We start from the raw sequence: 23203 nt of genomic DNA, 5'->3' as shown, positions 1-23203 counted from the left end.
AGCTGTATATTTTCAGCCAAAGGTAATATTCACAGCTGGAGAGAGCTCAGTGAATAATGAAGAGAGCGCTTAAAACCTTCAGAGAGAGAGAGAGAGAGAGAGAGAGAGAGAGAGAGAGAGAGAGAGAGAGAGAGAGAGAGAGAGAGAGAGAGAGAGAGAGAGAGAGAGAGAGAGAGAGAGAGAGAGAGAGAGAGAGAGAGAGAGAGAGAGAGAGAGAGAGAGAGAGAGAGAGAGAGAGAGAGAGAGAGAGAGAGAGAGAGAGAGAGAGAGAGAGAGAGAGAGAGAGAGAGAGAGAGAGAGAGTATCATTTCATTTCTTGGTGAAACCGCTCATCACACCTCGTCTGCTGTGTCCTCACTCAGTGGTTCCCCACCACGCCAACACGCTGAGTGCTACGAAACTGTGTTCACCTTCGTCTCCGGAGACGAGCTGTTTGTGATTTTCGAGGAACTGATTATTGCAGCACGTAACTACATTCAATTTGCAATTGTTCCATACAAATAGACAATTTGAAGATCATTAATTCAACAAGTTAATTTTCCAGCGATGTGCTAAGAGCAAGGGAATTTAAATCACTAAGGCGTAAAAACGTAACTACCTTGATTATTTGTCATGGTTTTTCAAGGATTGTATCAAACGTAATTATATGCTGTGGCAACTGCAATCATTTTTGCTTTCATTTTGTTTGTTTTATTATCTTAAGAAGGTGCAGAGTCATTAACCAATCCTATTCATAAAAGCTTATATTTCCATTTTCCCGTAAGGTTTCAAGTCCTTATGTGAGTGTCTTCTGCTTCACCCAAGTCCTGGATACGAGACAGAACACTTGTGCCACCAAGTTGACAGTCAGTTATTTTGTTGTTATCAAAATAACAACCCTGAATCCTTTTTCCTGGCCTACTCCAGGATGTCCTTATTCTCTGTTTGTACATTTACTTAAAAAAAGAAAAGGAATCCACTGTAATTTGTACGTCTCATCTCATCTCATCTTCATCCGCTCATCCGGGGTCGGGTTGCGGGGGCAGCAGCTTTAGCAGGGGACCCCAAACTTCCCTTTCCCGGGCCACATTAACCAGCTCTAACTGGGGGATCCTGAGGCGTTCCCAGGCCAGTGTGGAGATATAATCTCTCCACCTGGTCCTGGGTCTTCCCCGAGGCCTCCTCCCAGCTGGACGTGCCTGGAACACCTCCCTAGGGAGGCTCCCAGGGTTCATCCTTACTAGATGATCCTGAACCACCTCAACTGGCTCCTTTCAACGTAAAGGAGCAGCGGCTCTACTCCGAGTTCCTCACGGATGCTGAACTTCTCCCCCTCTCTCTAAGGGAGACTCCAGACCCCCTCCTGAGAAAACACATTTCGGCCACTTGTACCCGCGACCTCGTTCTCTGGGTCATGACCCTGTAATTTGTATGTAATCCACATATTTATTACCGTAGAACTTACATCTGGAGAGAAGAAAAAAATTAAATGGTGGATGGGTCCCAAAACTCAGGACTTCCACCAAGGGGAACGGTTTTCCTGTCCTGGACGTACTAAGACGAACCATCACCTTTTTCTGATCTTCACCAAGAGGTTTTGTCGTCTCAACATAACCATCCCCTTGCGTTGCCTTAACTTAAAGAGATACCATTTCAAACCAGGCCTGTGTCATTGAAATGTGGGCATTATGTTGAGATGAACAGCGTTTGGCTTGTCGCCGTGGCAGAAGTCCCAACAGAACACAGCATTGAGGATCTGCTGACATCCGCCAAATGACGCGTTTCACATCTGGCCTTCAACAGAAAGTCACATTTTGTTTGATATCATATGAATTGTTGTGCATAAGATATCATATGAACCCACCGATGGAAGTTGCCAGTTGCCCGGTCAAATAAAGAGCTCAAATGGGTAGAAAACTGCTCCACAGAGCAACACTCACACTGCATTTGAGCTGTCATTTGTCTCAGCCCTGACACTTGGTCTATAGTGGAAAAGTGAGGAAGTACATATGTCTCCGCTGTGTTCGTCCAACCGACATCTACATATCCATAAATACATATTTCAGCACCCTTCGGTCCGTTTTTATCCTCCACATACATCTTCGCTGCCACAGTGACCCACTTCCTGGTCCGTGACGCTTAAAGCTCATCATATCTTCATTTACAGCAAGTGACGTTGACACTTTGACTGAAGGAGCTCCGATATAAAACACCACACTACACTACTCTGTGACACACTCGACTGCACCTATCACATCCATCCGTCACGTTAAAATGATCGCTCTCCTAATGAGATGAAGCGGCGTAATTAAATGAGCTCATTTTCCATCCACTGAAAACATGCAAAAGTGCCAAATTGATTCCATCTGAACAGACAATTTACTCCTAATTGAAGTACACGGCGTTTCAGTGTTTTATGTGTCTGTCGGAGAGGGAAATTAATCTGATGCACTGAGCATGTGTTTTTATAAAGCATGCACATCATTTAGAGGAATATCAGCAATGTAGGACCCACTGTTCAGCCCGGTTGAAACCACTTTGCTGCTGTGTGTTTAACTCCCTCAGTGTGTGATGGGAGAAACTAAAGCTTCAGTGTGCATACCATCTCTATGAGTCTGCAGTGACAGAGTCCAGCTCCGTATGTTTTCTCTGCTCGCTGCAGGTGGTGCCAGCCAGTCTTCACGTCACGCGGCGGTGTGTCACCGATGATGGAACTGGCCAATTAAGTTGAGGCTTTAAAACCCTCTGATATGAATCATGTTGACTGTCACTTACAGGAGTGGAGACAGAAAGATCCACTATAAAAAATAAAAGATCTGACAAAACCTGCATTTTCTTTTGCCTTGAATACTTTCTCACCTTCATCTCATTCCCTGTACCTCTCTACCTCTCTGTTGCGTCCTCTTCTTTACTCTCCAACCTCTCTTCTTTCTCTCTACCTCCTCGTCTTCCTCACTTGTTCCTACTGCACATGTTCTCTCCCTTCTTTTCTCCTCTCCACTGTTGTGGGAATTTTGTATATTTGTAATTCATAATCATAGTTTTGTCAGGTCAGACACAGTTCAGTGTCTCCTCTGTCTCACCTTCTTAATGGATAACGCAAATAATGAACTCATGATGGTATAATGGCATATGTGTGCATCTGCACTCTGTGTTAGAGACCTTGTGATGAGAGAGGTTCAGAATGTTCAGAATTGTAATATCTAAGGCATGCTTTTGTTTTGGACGTCACCCAACCAAGGCTTAGTGCTTTCTGGCTCTTCCTCCAAAAGACCGAGCGCTGGGTGGATCGGGGTCATTCCTGCTATACTCTGGGAAGAGTGAGGACGCAGGGGTGAACGTATTTTTGTCTGCAGAAAAACATGCTTTGTCAAAATGAACCACGGAGAAAAAGCTGATCCTGTTTGTTGATCCTTATTGAAGAAATCCATTTCCACAACACCACCTATCTACTTTTATACTTTTTAACGCTCATCGGTAAAAAAAACGACCAGTTATTATCAGATGTGCCTTTCGTTTAAATGGCGAAGGCGTTTTTGGGGCTTAAAAACGCAAAAAAAGTGACACCATCCTCCACAGTGGAAATTTTAGAAACGCTCCACCGTTGTGTTTCCGCGTAAAGGGGTAAAAATCTGCTCACGTCGCGTACGTGTTAACGTAAAATCCACGTGCAGAGTACAGGTAAACAACAACAAACATGTTGGACTGTTTCCATCAGTGGGACGTTCAAGTGTCCTGGGTGGAGCCGAGGTGGTGGGAGGCTGCAGACCGTGCTGCAGATCCCTGTCACACTGTACGGCGTCCTGCTTCTCCGCTGTTAGGGAGAGAAGGAGAAGGACGTTTCTACGCACGCACCAGCTCTGGGTGCTGTTGTGTGGTAGTGCTTCACACCACCTGGCCACCTGATGTGCATACTACATCGAATTTCACACACTTTTGCGTCACCGTATGCACGCAGATTTCCCCCCAAAAGACGCTCGTCTAAACGCGGAATAAAAAGTGAGAACAGGCCACTTTTGCATTTCCTCTTTAGATCGTCTTTGTCTAAACAAGTCCTTAACCTCTTCTTTCTTCCTCTCCTTGTCTTCACAGCCTCTTCCTTTCTCCTCTCATCTCATCCTGTATTCTCATTTCTGTCCTCTCTCTTTTATCTCATCTCCTCTTATTTCCTCCAATCAACTCAATGTACTTTAATTACTTTAATCCCTACTTCTCCTTCTTACTTTCCTATCCTTATTTCCTTCATCCCCATGTCCCCTAATTCTCCAGGCTTCTCCTTTCATTTTCCCGGTCCTCTCCTCTACTCTCTTTCTTCTCCCACCCTTTCTTCCTCCCTCTCCTCTCCTACTTAGGCCCTTTCTTCCTCTCCTCTTTACTAGCCTCTCATCTCCTACTTTATTTTCTATCCTTCATCAGCGTTGTCTCTTTTTTCTTTTATCTTCTCCTCATATTTTTTACTCCCCTCTTATATCCTTTTCTTCCACCCTTCTCTGCGTCCTCTCCTCTCCTTCTTGCTCTTCCCCTTTTCCTTCCTTTTCTCCTTCTTCTCCTCTCCCGTCCTCCTTTCTTTTCTCCTTCTTCTCCTCTCCCGTCCTCCTTTCTTTTCTCCCTCCTCTCCTCTGACAGTGAAGAATGGCTTCATAAATACAGTTTGGGTTCTTTGCCACTGACAGTTTTCAGATATATGACTCCAATGAGACTATAAACACTCAGCTGCTACTGCTGTGTGTGTGTGCGTGTGTGTGTGTGTGTGTGTGTGTTTGTGTGCGTGTGCATAATGGACTGTGTTAATATGCCTCGGAGGATAAAGGTATTATGTGTCATGCTTTACTTGGCCACTTTTAGCTGGCTGATACACACTTTAACCAAACAGCTGCCTTTCCCACTCACACAACAGCTTGATTTACAGCAGGTTTAACTCGATATCGCTGCCAAAGGCACCGCAACATATCAATGCTTCTATCTGATCTATTTCACTGCTGCGGTCATTTGCACCTGTCAATCACACAGTGCAGATGGGAGGCTGTATCTTTATTGTCTGGAGTCTCACAACAAAGTATCTTTTATTGTAAAACTGTAAGAATTATATTTGGGAACTTGTATGTGAGTCTGTGACCCTCGCTGACATCGCCACAGCCAGATGCTGTGCTGAACTAACCTGACTCCGCCAGATGGATTGGTTATCATAAATAGCATTTGCTCTGCATATACATCTGGGACCTCTCTGTTGGAGATCTTTTGGGGAGAGGCGGAAATACTGGTTGCTGATTGGATAAATCACCACCTATGTTGGTGATAGACAGGCCAAATCAACCAACAATCAATCAGATCAACAAAGCGTACAGTATGACGTACTAACAGAGGGTAAGCAACACGTTGCTAAAGGATATTTGCCGTTTGTGTAACGCAAATTTATGGTCGCTTGGGCAACCTTCTCCAAATATTCTCTGCCACAAGTCACCAGACTGATCTGCGAGTAAAACACAATATAGCTCACAAGTCCATCCTAAACTTGCGAGGCTAGTGCCGAATCTGGGTCTTTCGGGAGCTCATCTCGGCCAGAGTGATCAAACAATCGCCTGGACAGTCGACACAATCCAGACGCCCATTTTAAGCCTGTTGTGTGTTCATGCCAAGCTCTCAGATGACTTGATCAAAGTTTCGGTGACGTGTTACTGATTTTTTGCCCTGTTTTCTACACAACCTGGATTTTACTGCCTTACGGTCAGACCTTTTGGCTTTTTCACCATTGTTTTGATTCTGCCTTTTCCATTAATGTCCTGACTTCTGTCATTAATTAATTATGATATACTGTAATTATCATCTCACAAAATAGACCTTTGTTGTCTCTCCATGTTTCCTGACATGCGTAAGTCAACATAGGAGTGTTAGTTTCATGTCTTTTAGTAGGATTGATGGATGCAGGTCCAAAGCTTGACATTTTAGTGCAAAGTATTTGAATTCTCCATATTGTGTTATAAATATGCATAGGTTGAAACCAGCCTATTGGGATTTAATTTTGCTATTGGCTGATCTGGAGGCATGTGAGCAGCTGACATATATGTATGATGCTAACTTTTGTCACCCCTACTTAAAGGCCCTACTTAAGCCCAATAACCATACAAGGCAGAGTCACACAACTTTACAGGTGTGTAGATGAGATAAAAACAAAAGGCTGAGTTCAAAGATGGGTGTGGCCCGAGCTACTTCTGGCTCCCTCAGAAGTAGGGGGGTAGAAAGTTGGGAGTTTACCACTTATTTGTGTTTACAATTAGCTACAGAAATCACAAGAGACAACATTTTTGGTTTTGTATTTTGCAATTTAACAGATCAAAGGTTTAAGGTTTGTACACCGTGGAGGAGATTACTCTGTTAAACCATGGCTACTAATCAGATTCAAAATAACAGTCAGTCTCTTATAGTTTATAAATCATTCTGATATTGCTTCTGTTTTTTTAAATATCATAAAATAAAGTTCCTGTCTTTTGCATTGCTAGGCAACATGGCGAGGAGGTTTTAAGAACCCGAAAAAAAGATTTCAGTGATTGCTCTGAAATATTGAACGTCCCTAAATCATCGTTAAAACTATTTTTCAAGAAAAGATATCGCTCAGAGCGCTCTCTCTCTCTCTCTCTCTCTCATTCACTTACTCAAACACACACACCACATTATTATTATTATTATTATGTTCCAGAAATTACCCCTTTTACCTTAAAAATACCTGTAATGTACTGACAACCCACTTTGAGTAATTGTCAGTTTGAATCACAGGCTGCGTAAGTAATGTTCTCATTACCAAGCTGCCTTTGAGCGTTTCTCCAAGACTCTTTCATGGTCACATGAATTATTATTATTATTTTTTAAATAAGCTTGCAGCCGCTTTTCTTTAACAAACAAAGTAACAGAACGACTGGCTAATTCACAATTATGTTCATTTACATGTTGCATTAATATTAGCATTTCTCCGTTTTCTAAATGAGATACACACGGGGCTCTTAATGGGCCTTTAAACATCAGTTTGCATGTAAGTCTCCTGGGATCTCTCTGGAAATCAATTTACATGCAATTATACATTTCTTAATCTTTTCATTTGTTAAGGACAGAGTAGGAACACTCTAGATGATCTTTTAAATGTGTTGCTTTATCGCCGTAGCATCAAGGTTGGGGTGCGTCAGTTTGAGCTTTGGGGGTAAAGAAGTTGTTGCTGTGAGTTCAGCATCGTCGACTAAGAAAAACCATCTGCTATCATCTAAAAAAAGCTCGGTAATTACTTTGTTCTTTGAAACCTTTTCAGAATACATGTGTGGCTTTTTTTTTTTTTATCAGTATCTCATTTTGCCTTTCAGACTTTCCAGCTGTTTCAATCACCCACACGGTTTTACAAAGAACGGCAACAATAGGCCTCATCACCCACAATTGTAGGAGAAAGTGTATATGATGCATGAGTCATGATGACCTTTTGCATCGGAGAGGGACATCCGACCTTTCCACAGCCAGTGAATAGCTCGGAAAACAGAGGCCAACGAGGGTCGAACAGGAACAAACTCCAATCTGTGTAAAATGATCCGTAACCTGAACATTTCCTATAATATAGAAGCCAAATGAGCCGCGGTACTTCATGTCCCTGTACAGCCATTGTGTTAGTTGAATCAAGTGACGCAGTGTGGATGTATTTTCGTGCCTGCAGGCTCGCCCAGACGCCCACGCACAGACGCATCACTTTCCATATATCCCTGACCCTCACGCTAAGAGATCACAGCTGTGAGAGCGCTCAGTTACAGTTGATGAAGAGAAATATCAGCCGTCCATTACTGTGGATAATGACCTGAGCTCAGCTGGGTTTCCATCCAAATGTATGGAAATGGATCCACTACTGTTATGTCAAAAGAAGTTGGTTCGTCATTTTAGCAGTAGGTGGCACCAATTAGACAGAGACTGGAGACCTTAGCGGATGTGGCGGCTCAACTTCACTGCCATGAGTCACATTAGACTTGTGTGTCACCCTGTATTCGCTAAATCCGTCTCCATCGCACATCATTTTTTTTAATGCACAAATTGAACATGTGCATTGAAACCGGTGGATGGAAATAGTGTTGATGATGACATGCATTAATGCTACCTTGCGTCTTGTTCCTGAGCTTCTCCCGTACTGTTCCAGTAGCAGAAGCAGTGTCACGCGGAGCTGACACACCCCTGGCATTTTAATAGCCATTACCCGAGCGAACCCTGAACCCCTCCACCGCCTCAGTCAGGCTGAATGGCCTCACTGTAATGGGCCATGGGATAAAGGTAACATAAAACAGGGCCGTGCCCATAAACCTCCCCAGTGGGATGCAAGGCTGGCTGTTAAAAACTGATTCGATGGATGGAATTGTAATGCTCTATTCTGTTTCCTTGGCGGACCCTCAGCAGGCACCTCCACCTCTGCCGATCGCCTCCTTTCTTTGATCGATTTCCTCCTGAAAAACAATGTTTGTGTCAGACATCAGACAGTGAGGCATTAGTCTTAAAGGATAGACTTTGTTTTGTGAATCTGTCCTAAATGGACATTGCAACAAGTTTGTCTTGTCTGTATCATTCTTTTTCTTCATAGTGGCCATTAAGAATTTAGATGTGAGTGATGGGGGGACGAATCAATAGTCAAGTACAGTGGATATCTTCCATTTACATTGTTTTCAAAACAACCACTGCATAAACGCGTAGCCCAACACAAGATAGCTAACTCCTCAGGCCTGGACTCTGCTGTCCACTTACATCTCAAGGAGAAAGCCCACTCCTTTGATGACAACAGTGTCCAAATCTTGGTCAGAGAGGACAGATGGTTTGAAAGAGGAGTAAAAGAAGCCATCGATGCAAAAGTAGAGAAACCATCGCTAACCAGAGGAGGAGGTCTGAGACACCACTTATCTCCAGTTTACAATGCTGCCCTTTCATCCCTTCCCAGGCGATTCAACAATCTAACCTCAAAGAACAGCTGTTCACGAATGGCCTCCTGTGACTCCTACGACTGTCGTTCAGACTCAATAGAGCACTAACGAAGTCGAAACCAACTTCCCACCAACGACTGTCACTCTAAAAACGTTCGTTGGCACTTGGAGCACAAAGGGTTCCAGTGACATCATCGGCCTTGAGGTTAAATACTTGGATCTCCACGCCAGTTAGTTGGACCAGTCCCAGCCTGGTCCTGGTCCTGGTCCCGGTCCAGTCCCAGCCTGGTCAGATGCGTACATGAACTGATGAAGCCTCTTGGATGAGAGGTGAAACGTCTTCCTAGACAAATAACCAAGTCCAGTTGCTTTTGACTGAAATTGCTTTGAGGATAACGACGACCTGGACAAATGAGAACATTCACAGGCTTCAAAAGAAAGTTTTTTTCTATTTGTGGGTTGTGTCAGCCTGCCTTTCACCTAATGCATGCTGGCATGTGCTCCATTATGTCTTAGAAATACAGATGAATGGGTATAATGTAGAAGATGGATGGATGGAGACTTTGAGCCACAACCAGCAGAGTAAATTTAGAATACATCAACAAATACACAAGTAGGTGTACAGTGATATAACATTATCGTACAGCTTCAGTCTACACATACCTGATTATTCCGTAATGTGTTAATTAGCCTGATGGGTTTTTAACAGCTCAACTTTAACAGCTCAGTGTGTTTATTGAAAACACTTCACATTTGAGTATGTTGGTTCTAATTTATTACATTTACCATTGACTCTATGAGAAGACATACAATCCCATGCTGCCACAGCACTGAATTAAAGAGAAATGCAGTGATTGCTGGATTTAGGCAGGAGTTAATGTCCCATCCCCAAAAATGAACAGACAATACAGTGAATGAGGCGTTGGGCTTGTGCAGAACTCATTTTAAAGAGTTGTACACATATAACAGCAATATTTGTATACGTTTCCTGACGATTTTATGAATCACATTGCTCTTAGCAGAGGGAATCATGCAAAGGTTTAAATGAAACGCGCATGATCTTAGTGTAAATGACAAGAAACAGTGCAGTGGATTATGTGGAGCTGTATCCTGGACAGGCATCTCCTGGATAAATAAAGGTCAGACAGGGTGAAGACTGATTTTACAGCCTCCGGGGGGAAATGCCTGTCACTGTAAGTGCCTAGGATCAATTCAGTTGTCATCATCAGTTTCACGATCAATGCATCCTTCACACCAAAGACACAATAATCCATCTCATCTGTGTCTGCATTGGCCGCTTCAATTTCTTCATGTATCTCAGACGTGTTAATCTTAGATTGCAGCTGTTTGTCGCATCTTAATTAGCGTCCATGGTGTGTCGCCGTGGATTCAGTATTAACCAGCTGTTTTGAAAATAAGGCTGTGTCCATGTGAGCGTTTTCTTTAGAGGCAGCGCGTAATGCTTTGCAGGAGGAGCGCCATGTACTTAAACTCGGCTACAAATACCAGCAGTGTGACAAGGTGCTAAGCATCTTATTCTGATTGCCCAGAGGTGAAATTTATCTAATTTTGGGTTAAGCACTTTGCTCCTAACTGTCACTTCTCACCCAGCTGTCCAATCACAATGGAGGAGAGGCGGGACATATACCACAAAGACCAACCGCCACGTTCTACAAGTGCAAATGCTGAACAACTATAACATCAACCAAGGAGAAATGAATACTGCTGGACTCTGCAACCCGTGTATGACCCCACTTTGGTACCATCAATCCTGATCATCATCATCTTTATCACACCTCTATCTGGTCCAAAATGCTGCAGCACAGATTACTGTATATCTACAGCATCTAATGGAGTTATGTTTAAGGTTAAGTTTAAGATTCATCTCTTCTGTTCCCTTAACTCATGAGTCTCCTTCTATATGATCACATCAAATTTTAGGAAAACACACTTTTACTCTTTGGCTTTTGACTGGACAGTGAGTGTGTATTGGGTGATTGCATCTAATTGCTTTTAGATTGATGTTTACTGTTTCGGTTAATTGCTTGTTACCCCTAATGGGTTGCAAGATAAATGTGAGTGATCACAAGATGAGTTATAAGAAAGGAAACATATTATTAGCAAATTTGTATTTCTTGTCTTTCCCCAAACTTTGCTTGTATTGTGTGAAATACTGAATAGTCGTACCTCTGCAGGCCTCTTTAAACTATTCAAATGAAACAATGAAGCATGGATACGTGCAACCTGTGCTGAGGTGTCAGAAGTAGACAAGTCATGGAGGTGTAACCAAAGAACTAAAGATGGAAAAAAGCGGTTTTAAAAGGGCAATGTAAAGTTGAGAAAAGTTATCCAACCTCTTTCCAGTTCACTGAAGCTATGATGTTGTTGTCAACACCAAGAGACATGAGTTTCTTCAGAGTGAATGAGACAATAAAACAAAGGACCGAAGTAGTTTGATTGACACGTGATCTCTGCAGCGCAGAAACCCCACGACCATTAAGACAACAATGACAACAAACTGATTACCTCACTAATTCAACTGTCAATACAATGAAAGGAGGAAAAAGTAATTTAAATGAGCTCAGATCAGCAGAGAGCAGAGCTTGTGGCTAAATTAATTTCTGTCCAAAATAAGTCTCCAGGCATTCTGCTCTAACAGTTTCTTATGTATGAATATTTCAATGATTTAAAACGAATTTCCTGATTGGGATCATTTGTGTATTTATGCGTCTACTGTCATTCAAATAAATGTCATTGAGAATTCACGCATTAACACTCAGTTATTAGAAACTTGGCAGCCTGCCTCTGTTCATTAATCAGAGAAAAAGGAAATCTTACAACGATGGTGACAGTTTTCTTAGGGCATTTTTAGAGTTTTATGAGTGAGTCCATGCATAGTGAGGCATGCCAGTTACTTAAGGTGTCGTCTGAAACTAACGGTAGTTATCTCTCACCAATGTTTAGTTTAATTTAGAGCACAGCTGACTTGATACATACATTTGTAGCTGCTGTCAGGCACAACCGCACTTCATGGTTGAAGAAAAGCTTCTGCTCTAACTCAACATGTGCACGTTTCACATCATGTATACCAACTTGATGAAGGCAAGATTAAGCTTTACTGCATAAGGCCAGGCATATGTAATTAATATGTTCAACTGCCAAAGAACATTTTCTAAATACATTTTATTGATGTCTTCATGCATTTTGTAATCAAAATCTAGAGTTTTTTCAAACAAAAACTCAGATAACACCTGAGGGTTTGACTAACACCTGGAATAATCATTCCCATGCCACAAGGTTTGCGTGCAATGGAAACATTGTTCACTGATCAAGTAAGTAGAACAAACCATAGTACGACATGGCAACAGGAGTTTTTTTCTAGTCCGATCGACTCATAAAACCTAAGATACGAGCCAGAAAGCTAATGCTAATATTATGCTAGCAAGATTCAATGTTAATAACAGTGTGAACGGTGGATTAACAGTAAATATCATTTCACAGTAAGTTTAACAACAAGACACGGTAGCTATCAAGTCATTGTCCACTATCAACTGTCCAATATCGAGATTTTTGTAAAGAATGATAAATAATGTATGGACCTACTCTTCGCCCTAAGTAGTGAATTGAATAGCGAATTGGATGGGAGGTTCAGAGAGGCATTGTAAACTTACTTCTTGCTGCTTGTGTGTTACAGTCTCCATCCCCGTGGTGTTCAGAGGACGAGGCACTGACACAATCAGTGTTGTAAATAAGAAATTCAAATTTGCCTTTTCATTTTCAACAGTGAACAGACAGTTTCACCTGTAATACACAATTAGTGGGTGTCCTATATCACGTTTAAATGGACATCCTGCATCAGAATCGAGTATTCACCCAGACCAAGGTATAACGGAGAAGTATTGCGTGACTTGTTTAATTTCAATGGACATTTTATGTGTACACTATAGTTCACACTGTTCAACAACTCTTCAGAAGTTAATTTAATGTCTTAAGAACAATGTAAGTTCACAGGCCAGTTAAGTTATCATGCAATGGTGCTAAGTATCCAATATGTTAACTTTTTCCCAAACATTTTTTGTTGTTATCTATTACTTCTCAACCAATAGGAACAGCACATAAGCAGGGCAGTGCATGAGCAGTGTGATCTTTCAGACAGGAAAACGATAACCTATGCAGGTGATCAGGAGACTATTGGTATTGATTAACAATCTCCCACTGATCATTATGTTTGTTCCAGCGTCCACAGGAAATCTGTCTCTCTGAAGCAAAACACATGTTACACATCTACCAGGTATACGAGTGTAGGAGCAATATGTGTGCACACGATAGGCTCCAAACATGGAGAAGCCAATAGGATGTGATGTGAATGACATCCTATTGAGCGTTTAAACATCCCACATTTGTTTTTTAAGTATTTTAACCCATAAGAAGGCAGTGGGGGATGTGAGACCCTGGACGATGAGGAAGTAAACCCAATGTCAACAAAGCACAAGGGGTCATTTTATTCATTCTCTAATCTATCTCAAACTTCAACCTCAAAGTAGATGAAAAAACGCATGAAAAAGACAAAAAGGTAATATGAATTACAGTGATCTACTAATTAATCTCCATCTCTTTTCAGTAAATTGTAGTGGAGTTAAGGATTACAACACAAACCACCTCTGAAGATATTTCAAATCACTGGTGGTCTCTTGGTATTACTATTCCTATGTGAATAATTGTAGTTTTATTCCAGATGTACCCACTTCTGAGTAAAATAATGAGTGTACAGATGACTTCCATATGGACAGGCTCACATTAATAGCTTGCTTTCAATCCTCAGTAACAACTCTCTGGAGGTTGGCCAGAAATGTCAGAGCAGGAATGAAAAAATTGCAGGAACCGTCTGCAGAGCGGATAATAATTGGCCAGGGCTTCTGTGTTGGCATAAACACACTCATTGATTTCTTACAATGAGTTCCAGCTCCATAATGTCTTAGGGCGTCCAAACCATTTTGAATGAAAATGCTACATTTACTGCCTCAGTATAACAACAGCTAGCAGATATCGCCAATGGGTTTTTTCCAAATCACTCAAAGAAATAGTTTTTGAAGCTTAAACAAGAGTCTCAAAAGGATCTGTAGCATTAATGTGCAAGAGTTTCCTGTTGATACAGTAAATACTAAAGTAGTATTCAAATGAAACCTCTCCCATTGCAGTTAAAACGGCTACTTATAATAACACTTAAAGCCTTGAGGTCAGTGGTCTAACAACTCGACTTAACATTCAACATATTCCCTTTTTCATTAAAGCCATTTCATATGAGCTCCACACTTTATATAAATCTACTAGGAATCACTCAGACGTTCAGACCATGTTTGATTCCTGAACAATGAGGAAATTAGCTTTCTTAAGATGAATATCTTGACACTGCAACAGTCTCCAGCAATGGAGGGCTATCTCCGGTCTGCGTTTACATAAATGACATAATTATTGTAGATGATCTTTTTCTGTCTTGCAGTCAGACGATCTCACGGAGAGAGGAACTGCTGCAAATGGTGAGATAGAGTCATAGCAGGAGTACAAATTCTACAAAACAGGGACACTGAATTAAACTGTCACAGAGATATACTCCCAATACCTGAGCAGAGGTGCTACTATTGCAAACTACACCAGAGTTTTTGCAGCTTCTAAATCGATTAAATCAAACTGGTTCCAGGTTACTACTCTGTAAAAAGATAACTGTGGAAGTTCTACCTGTGCCTAAAAGCCCTGACACGACAGTCAACTGTTCGTCAACGTTGGGCTGTTGGTCGCGTCTGTCGCTCTACTTTTTTGCGGTGTGTCCCGCACTGTTGGCAATAGTCGGCCCTTGCTCTACCCTTGGCTTCACCACCCTTTATACATGATGTCTCGATGGAGACTAATCGCCAAAGAGTCTCATTCAACCTATTATTCGTCTGCATTCTTACTTTCGCATCTAAAACTGGAATCATTAAGTCTTCCTGATTGAAATGGAAGTGTGAAGAGTAAACAAATGCCTGAAGTCAAAACGGTTTGAGCTCGTAACATGTTTCAATTCAAAATGTGAGTGTTGGATACCAAGATTTTGCAAATATTCTCACTAATGAAGGTTTTTCCGCCTGGTTGGGATGGAAACACATAAAACACGATTCGCTTTTGGCCACTTTGATTTTGTGAAATTAGCTCTCAGAGGAAAAAAGGTTGGAGACCCCTGCTATATATTATTCATACATGTCACATACATATGCAGTCAGATACTATAAATATCACATACACACATTATAATGTATATAACAGAATATAAAACATGCACCATTATTCAACCTTACAGACATTAACAAGGATTCTATGAAAAATAAAGGCTGTACTTCATTCATCATTACTGAATACCAATAACATGGTCCTATCCAGTGTCAGGGATAGAAGACAGAAAAAAAATGACTACAACGGAGTCCATGTTAAATGTCAGACTCTTATCTCTGTGAAACATGTGCTCTATGTATAGAAACCGTAATAGGTCGGGAGAGTAATGAGTCAAGGGACTGGGAGACGGTGTTTACAGAGATAAAGTCATCTCTAACTCCCCTAAAAAGAAATCATTTTTATCACAATGGGCTGTTGCTACCAGTAATGACTGTACCCAGGGCAGATAAAGGATAACTGTCTCCTCCTGCATTCAGGGAGATTACTGCTGCAACATCCATACACAGAAAATATGAGAAACTGAAGAGCAAGTTTTGCTTCAAGTAGATAAAAACAAGAAATTCAAGGGTGAAGATCTATTGGCTGAAATGTATTCTTTATGCAGGAAATTAGAGGCAAGCGGTGGGCTTCAAGAAAAGGTCAGATTTCAAGAACAAAGTGGAACATTTTAAGGATATATTATATTATATATTATGAGACAAAGTAAAAAACCTATACTGAAGGAAGCGGAAAGACAGAACGTAGTACCTTTTATGTATTACAAGTAACTGGATTGCATCGCATTGCATTGCAATGATCAACAAAGTCATCGAACATCGCATATTTTTCTCACATCGTGCAGCCCTAATTTCACTACATAAATTCCGTACATCTGCTGAGGAAATTCATGCAAAAGTAGCTAGGTATAAAACAGGAACTGCTGTGTGTCATCACCCAACATCACTTCAGGTGTATGGATTACTGTAGCTGTCAATAACTTCATGCCTGATAAACATTGAACCAGACTTGAGAAGTAAAAGGATTTGCAGAACTTACTTGAGTACATGTGTGGAGCCGTTGATCTGCGTGGCTGTGCAGGGAGCGCTGGTCCCCAAGATGGATGACCTGCGGTACCGCTTCCTCCCACAGCATAGGATGATGAGGAAGGCACGGCGGAAGGACTTGTTGAGGAAGGCGTAGAGGATGGGGTTCAGCATTGAGTTGATGTAGCCCAGCCACAGGCAGGCCACCCACAGCTTGTCTGGCACTGTGTAGTCTATAAAGGGGTCCACCACATTGGTGACAAAGAACGGCGCCCAGCAGAGGCAGAAACACCCCATAATGATGCACAGAGTCTTTGCCGCTTTAGTCTCTGTTCGCATGCGGTGATTGCGTTGATGGACGGCAGAGTCGACCCCAGAAGTACCAGGTGCGTTGCCACCGGCCCCTCCTGCCCGCTGCAGCATGCTGATCTGCAGGGCGTGTGCACGGGCTGTGACGTAGATCCTCTGGTAGGCCAGCACCATGAGGACCAGAGGGATGTAGAAGGCCACCACAGAGCAGGTGAGGGCGTATGGCTTGTTCACCATGAAGACACAGGACGTGGAGTTGCTGCCCTCGCTGTGGCGCCTCTGCTCGATCTGTCAAAAGAAATCATCAGAAAGGACAGTTAGACGGGTAAAACCTCTTTGCTAGGATTTGTTGTAGCATGTGGAGCAGTGATGGTAAATGGTAAATGGACTTGTACTTATACAGCGCCTTTCTAGTCGTCTGACTACTCAAGTGTTTGTCACATTCACCCGTTCACACAGACATTCACACTGATGGCAGTGGACATCTACATACCATCTAATCTAATGTAACCATTAACACCACATTTACACACCCATGCGCAGCACAGGAGCAATTCGGGGTTCAGTGTCTTGCCCAAGGACACTTCGACATGTGGACCTGGGGAGGTGGGGATCGAACCGCCAATCTCGACCCACTCTGTCACTGAGCCAAAGTGATCATCCCAGCAATAAAACAATAAATCCTGTCATATCCTGCTGATATATGTACGTATCAAAACTGAAAGTCAATAACTATACATTGGCTCTGTCAGGCTGTAATGGTCATTACAAATCTCCCAACTGCTTCAAATACAGCACAGAAGTTTGGTCAGGACCTTTTAGTATCTGGGTATGCCTCTGACATACGTTTTTAACGTGCTGGGTAATCCCGTTGTTGGGTGTCTATGGAATTAACTAACATAATCATAATTTCATACAGCACAGCAAGAGGGTTCCAGGTTTGCATCCTGGCTGGGGGCCATTCTGTGTGGAGTTTGCATGTTCTCCCCGTGTCTGCGTGGGTTTTCTCCGGGTTCTCCGGTTTCCTCCCACAGTCCAAAGACGTACAGGTGTTAGGTCAATTGATGACTCTAAATTGCCCGTAGGTGTGAATGGTTGTCTGTCTCTGTTTGTCCCAATGGTAACCTGTGATAGACTGGCGTCTGCCCAATGTCAGCTGGGATCGGCTCCATCCCCCCGTGACCCCGTTAGGGACAAGCGGTTAAAGGATATCAACTTAGCAAGTAATCTGGCCTAAAGCATACCATGACCACAGGGGTGAATGATTGGAAACCCCTCATATATATTTAATCAACTTTGTGAATATGATTTTGAATTTGACTGGTTGGACTCAGACTGTTGCTTTTCTCAGATATGATTCTTATTATAAAGTGAAAACATCGTACACTGAAGGACCAGCTGGCACCAAAATGAATCAGAGTAGTGTAATGTGGCAGATGAATAAAAAGTGTGATTAACATCAAAATGAAATTGCAATGAAGTAGATGAGTATTACATTAATGCACGAATATCTCAACTCAATCATATGAACACACATCAAATGTCCTAAAAGCTGGAATTGTAAGAACAAGATCCATTTTTTCTTTATAAATAACCACAGGCACTGAGCTGCTGGACAGCTCTGCTCTGCTACACCACGAAACGCCTCCTGTCTTCAACAGCAGCACACTTAAAATCCTACACTCTCTTCAGCCGAGTGTCCACAGAAAGAAGGGAACAGCTCCTGAGGGAGGGGGAGGCTCTGCACGTCACCATTAATCACAGCAAAGTCCCATCCCAGTTTTTCCTCCGCTATCATCTCAGCTCTGCAGGAAAAACTTCGGCTTGGGGCTACGAGATGAATAATACAGAGATCAATTCATATCTCTGCATAAAAGCTGCTCTCCCCAGTCCGTAGGCCAAAGTTGTTTTTTATGAATGGGCTGACATTTTTAAGTGTTTAGTGTCTCTGTGTGACCGCTAAGGTTACCTGCCCTGCAGCATGAATGCACATAAGTGTAAAGAGGAGAAAATAGATTTTTATCTGGGCTTGTGGTTGTGCAGTGACAGCTCTTTCTCAGTGATCATATTTCTTTTCTGCCAAAGGGCAAATTGAAGAAGTTCTATTCACTCTTTCTCACTTAAATTTTGAGTGGTGGAAAACAAGAATTGCCTTCATTGAAGGTACCATTAGCGTATATTTTTCTTTATTCATCTCTTGAAAACCATTTGGATGTCTCTTTGAAGTGGTGAAGTCCACCATCGTTACATCTTATTAAAGGCAACTGATTAGACGAGCGTCCTAAGACACATCAATACTTGAGGGTGTTATTCAAGTTGTTTTAAAAACCACCCTGCTTATAATGAGAATGCTTATGTTTGTTATTCTGACCATTTCTTTATGCTAATCAGTGTTTTGAATTTGTTTTTTCTTTCAGCTTTTACATAAAAATAAACCCAAATAGACTGTGGAAAGAACCAGGAACAGCGAACTCTGGACCTATAGTTCATTTTGCAAAAGAATCGCAATGTCGAACGGTTCTCTGCACATTAATCTGCTGCATACAAAGAAACACAGTCCCTGATTTGATCTGAAAATAAATAAATAAGGAGCTCTTTTCCAAAAACGCTATAAATCCGGAATTTTTTACCCGGACCCACACATTTGGTCAATATTCAATGTATCTTGTCAAAATGGTTTTTATGGCTCAGTCTGAACATGTTGAACGGACGGACGAAACAAAAAACTCTCCCGCTTCAGAGCGCCGCCATGTTGGATCGCATAGAACGCTCACTGAATTCTCACTGGCTTCATTTTCCAGCAGCAGAAGTTTCTGCTTGGTTAGAGCCTGCCTGTGTCCCAAACCGCGCGCTGCAGTGACTGTACTGACATTCGTGCGCTGTGTGTCCTTTGTACTGACACGATCAGGACACTCAATGTTCCAAGTGAGGGTTAGGGTAAGTCTCAGATCACACACTGCCGTCGCCGACGAGCACCTAATGGAAATGACGATCGTGTTTTTTCTTCTGCTTTTCCAACAACTCTTCTGACTCAGCACATTGCCAAAAATCCTTGTCATCCTCCTTTTACATTTATAAAGTGAATCTAGTTGTTCTAGAGACTGTGCCGCCATTTTCCAGTTTGAATTAAGTCCCGCCTCTTCCGCTCCATAGACAAAATGGCGGTGATAGAGGGTGTTGAGTGTTCATTGATACACACTCAACATTTTGTCCGTTTTTGAGTGCGCGACCGAATAAATGCATAAATACACTGCATTTTACCGTCTTCCAGGAACCAGTAGAAAGCAGACAGCGACTCGTGCGTGTGTCTTTGCTGGAGTTCTGGTTGTTTTTGCTCAGTTTTGGAGCTGCAGTTTGTGCCAGAGCTGATTGGCTACTCAGAATATTTAACAGCTCTAATTAGACCCGAAGAGAGACGCTGCCACCGGTGCTGCTGCACGGCTCACACTTTAGACTGCTGCTGGGCAATAAACCTGTGTGTGTTTGTGTGTTTGAAAGGCAGAAAGGCAAATGTGTGTGTGTGTGTGAGGTGGGAGTCACTGCCAATGCTGCCCAAAACCAGCCAGCCGGTTCTCCTGTTGACAGTAAGCTCGGAAGTAACTTTTGCTGGTGTACGGATAAAGGCAGATTAATGCTGCCTTTGTCTGCACTCCTGTCTGTCTACCTGTCTCTCTCCTCTCATTCCTGCTTTATCTTTATTCAGACTGATTTCCTTTTTCATTCACAAACTTCTCAGGACACTGCATGATGGTAATGGACTTGTACTTATATAGCACCTTTCTAGTCTTCTGACTACTCAAGGTGCTTTCACAGTGTTTGTCACATTCACCCGTTCACACAGACATTCACACTGATGGCAGTGGACATCTACAGACCATCTAATCTAACCATTCACACCACATTTACACACCCATGCACAGCACGGGGAGGAATTCGGGGTTCAGTGTCTTGCCCAAGGACACTTCGACATGTGGACCGGGGGAGGTGGGGATCAAACCGCCAATCTCTCGAATGGAGGGTGACCCACTCTCCCACAGATTCTCCAGACAAGAAACACATTTACATTTACATGTAGTTAAAGTGTACAGCTTGGTGTCAGAGGTAAAAAAGGTCGCAAAGATTGCTGATGTGAGCTCTTTAGAGCAATAATAAAGGATCCCTGGAACTCTTTCTCCATTGTCTGCTACTCAGCTTTATGTACTGAACACAGTTCGGAGGAAGCAGCAGCTGCTTTTGTTCTAAATTCAGTTGTTCCTTATGTTTATGGCTCATGACCTTTTCAAACTAATCAATATCTTGCAGCATCTCGTCTCAAGTTATGGTTTTACTCAGGAGATTCATTTCCCCCAGGATTGATTCATTTGTATCCAGTGTAGTGAGTTTGCCGCCTATGATGTTTGAAGCTCTGGTAATAATTCTCTATTTTCTTTATTGTGTGCAGAGGTGCGTTACAATACCTGATCCTAATGTAATATTGGTCCAGTAGACCCTGCCTGGCTGTGTTTCTTTAGGGCGCACTCACACTGTCCTTCCGCACCGCGACCCGGGCTTTAGGGTACTTGTCCCCTCCTCCCTCCCCCCCCGCGCCCCAGCCCCGTTTGTACTCACACTGCCAGGGCCTCGGCCAATACTTCTTGCTGTCCATACGCCATCACGCCGTAACACGTCACACGCATTGATCGCGTGTGTGTGGCTTTGTTTCCAAATCTTTCCACAGACCTCTGAGTTTTTGTGCGTCTTGTCGACTGTTTTTGAATCTTTTCATTGACCAAATCTGCAGTAAACACTCCACCTCTGCATCACACCAACGTCAACCTTTCACCGCCATTGTTGCTGGTCTGCCGCTACCGCCGTAGGGCTCGTGCTCGTGCTCGTACACGTGCGCACACTCGTGCTCGTATATGCGTGCCGTGGACGACCGTTGTCGGCAGTTATGCGTGGAACGGGTGCACTCACACTGCTTAAAGGTACTAGGCTTTAGCTGAAAAAACGGTTTTGTCCCGGGACAGAAAGACAGTGTGAGTGCGCCCTTAGTTGTCTCATGAAGTAAAGTCTCTGTTGGGATCTTTTGCATTTGATGTTTGCCATTGAGCTCCCATTTCCGGTTACTGCCGACGTGTGAGCCCAGTGACTTGAAGGACAATGAGGAAAGATGCTCTCATTGATTGTTTTGTTCTCACTGGATTGAGTTGCACATTAGGAACTGTATCTGGTGAGGGAAACCAAGAGATGTGGAGAGACGTGCTTGGAGAAGTAGTGGAAACTTCTTCTTGGACTTCCTTTCACCTTCAAACCGATTGTTTCCCCCTCAGATTGAACCGAACCGCAGGTTGGGGAAACCTCTGTTCTTATACTTTCACAATTGTTTTGTAGCAGAATAAATTCTCCTCATCCCTCGTTCTGTATCCTTGCAGTAAACAAACTTCACAGCACAAACAAAGCGGTCGTAAAACTGACTCATCCGTGAAATATTGTACATTTTCAGACTGAAATACAGGAACAGCTTGACCCCATGTCTGTGGTGTCAGTGGCCTCGTCCTGCTTCTGTGTCTGACGTGTTGATGCTGTTACCATAGCGACGCATTAAGCATTTCTTCCGTCTTGTAAACAATACCAAACTCCTCAGGACTATAACTTATTTCTCCGTTTGTGCGGTCACTAATTGTTTTTTTGTGTTTATGTAAAGCATGTCTTGTTCTCTTTTTTTCCCCTCTAGGCAAATCCATCCACACGCACGCACACACGCACACACACACACACACACACACACACACACACACACACACACACACACACACACACACTCTACCCTTGGCCTACTCACCAGGTGGTCGATGCCGATGCTGTTCCAACCCTGCATGATGGGGAGGAAGGAGATGAAGGTGGGAATAACCCAGCAGCCGCCGATCATCAAAGCCACTCGCATGGGCGTCATTTTGTTCCGGTAGACCAGAGGCTGGCAGCAGATAGCGTAGTATCTGTAGACAAACAACAGAAATTTGATAACCAATCAAAGAAATCTATACACCGAGGAGTGCCAACGGACACATTGTACACTCATCAACAGATACGTACGATATTACACGTGGACAGTTACGGGTAAGTCTAAGAAACAACATGTGACGGTTAAGGTTAGGCATCAAAAAAACATAGTTAGGATTAGAAGAGAAGTTTAGGTTTGGCTTGGTGCTTCCAGGACATGAACACGACTGAGACATGAACACTGGTTCACCACGTGGAGTTGAAGGTTCTTTAACTACGTCACCTTATTGACTCTATTCTTTGGGTGTTTTTGCTGAGTATTCTTTGAAAGAACATTTAAAGTCAACAAAGACTTTCCTCCACTCACTCTGGCCCAGATCTGTCTCTTCTATTGTCCACTTTGTTCACTTTGTTTAACACTCTCTTTATGTTTTCTTGCCCTGGCTGCCATTTTCTCTGTTTGATGCCAAGAGAATTCAAGCAGCTTGGACTTGAAACAAGAGAAGTATTTTTGTAAATCCGCATTTCTCTTTGAATATCTACATCTGTCTTCTGACTCCCTAACACACTGCTCTGACTCTGACTGTCACAACAAAGTGTGTGTGTGTGTGTGTGTGTGTGTGTGTGTGTTTGTGCCAGCGTGATATCAGGAAACAGCATGCTGTCGGGCAGCGATATCGCTGAGACGACGCTGGCTCTAAACTGCATGAATGGAACTGCACGGATGATAGAGAAGTAATGAGCTCACGGAGAACGAGGAGGACTGAGAGAGCTGGA

General features: G+C 42.8%; 1 protein-coding gene across 1 annotated transcript in view; it reads right to left on the bottom strand.

Annotated features, from left to right (window-relative positions):
• Positions 1 to 23203, bottom strand: part of htr4 (5-hydroxytryptamine receptor 4) — a gene marked incomplete at both ends in the record, with an annotated part of 137359 nt that overhangs the window by 36372 nt on the left and 77784 nt on the right. Inside the window, 2 exons of the mRNA XM_083915690.1 lie at positions 16149 to 16732; positions 22269 to 22422. Coding sequence (XP_083771816.1) covers positions 16149 to 16732; positions 22269 to 22422 — 738 coding nt within the window. The remainder of the gene's footprint in view (positions 1 to 16148; positions 16733 to 22268; positions 22423 to 23203) is intronic.

This window comes from Echiichthys vipera (assembly GCF_963691815.1).
Source record: "Echiichthys vipera genome assembly, chromosome: 6".
NCBI classification, from domain to species: domain Eukaryota; kingdom Metazoa; phylum Chordata; class Actinopteri; order Perciformes; family Trachinidae; genus Echiichthys; species Echiichthys vipera.
Note: the sequence above shows the minus strand (reverse complement) of the source record. Positions and strands in the feature narration are given on the sequence as shown.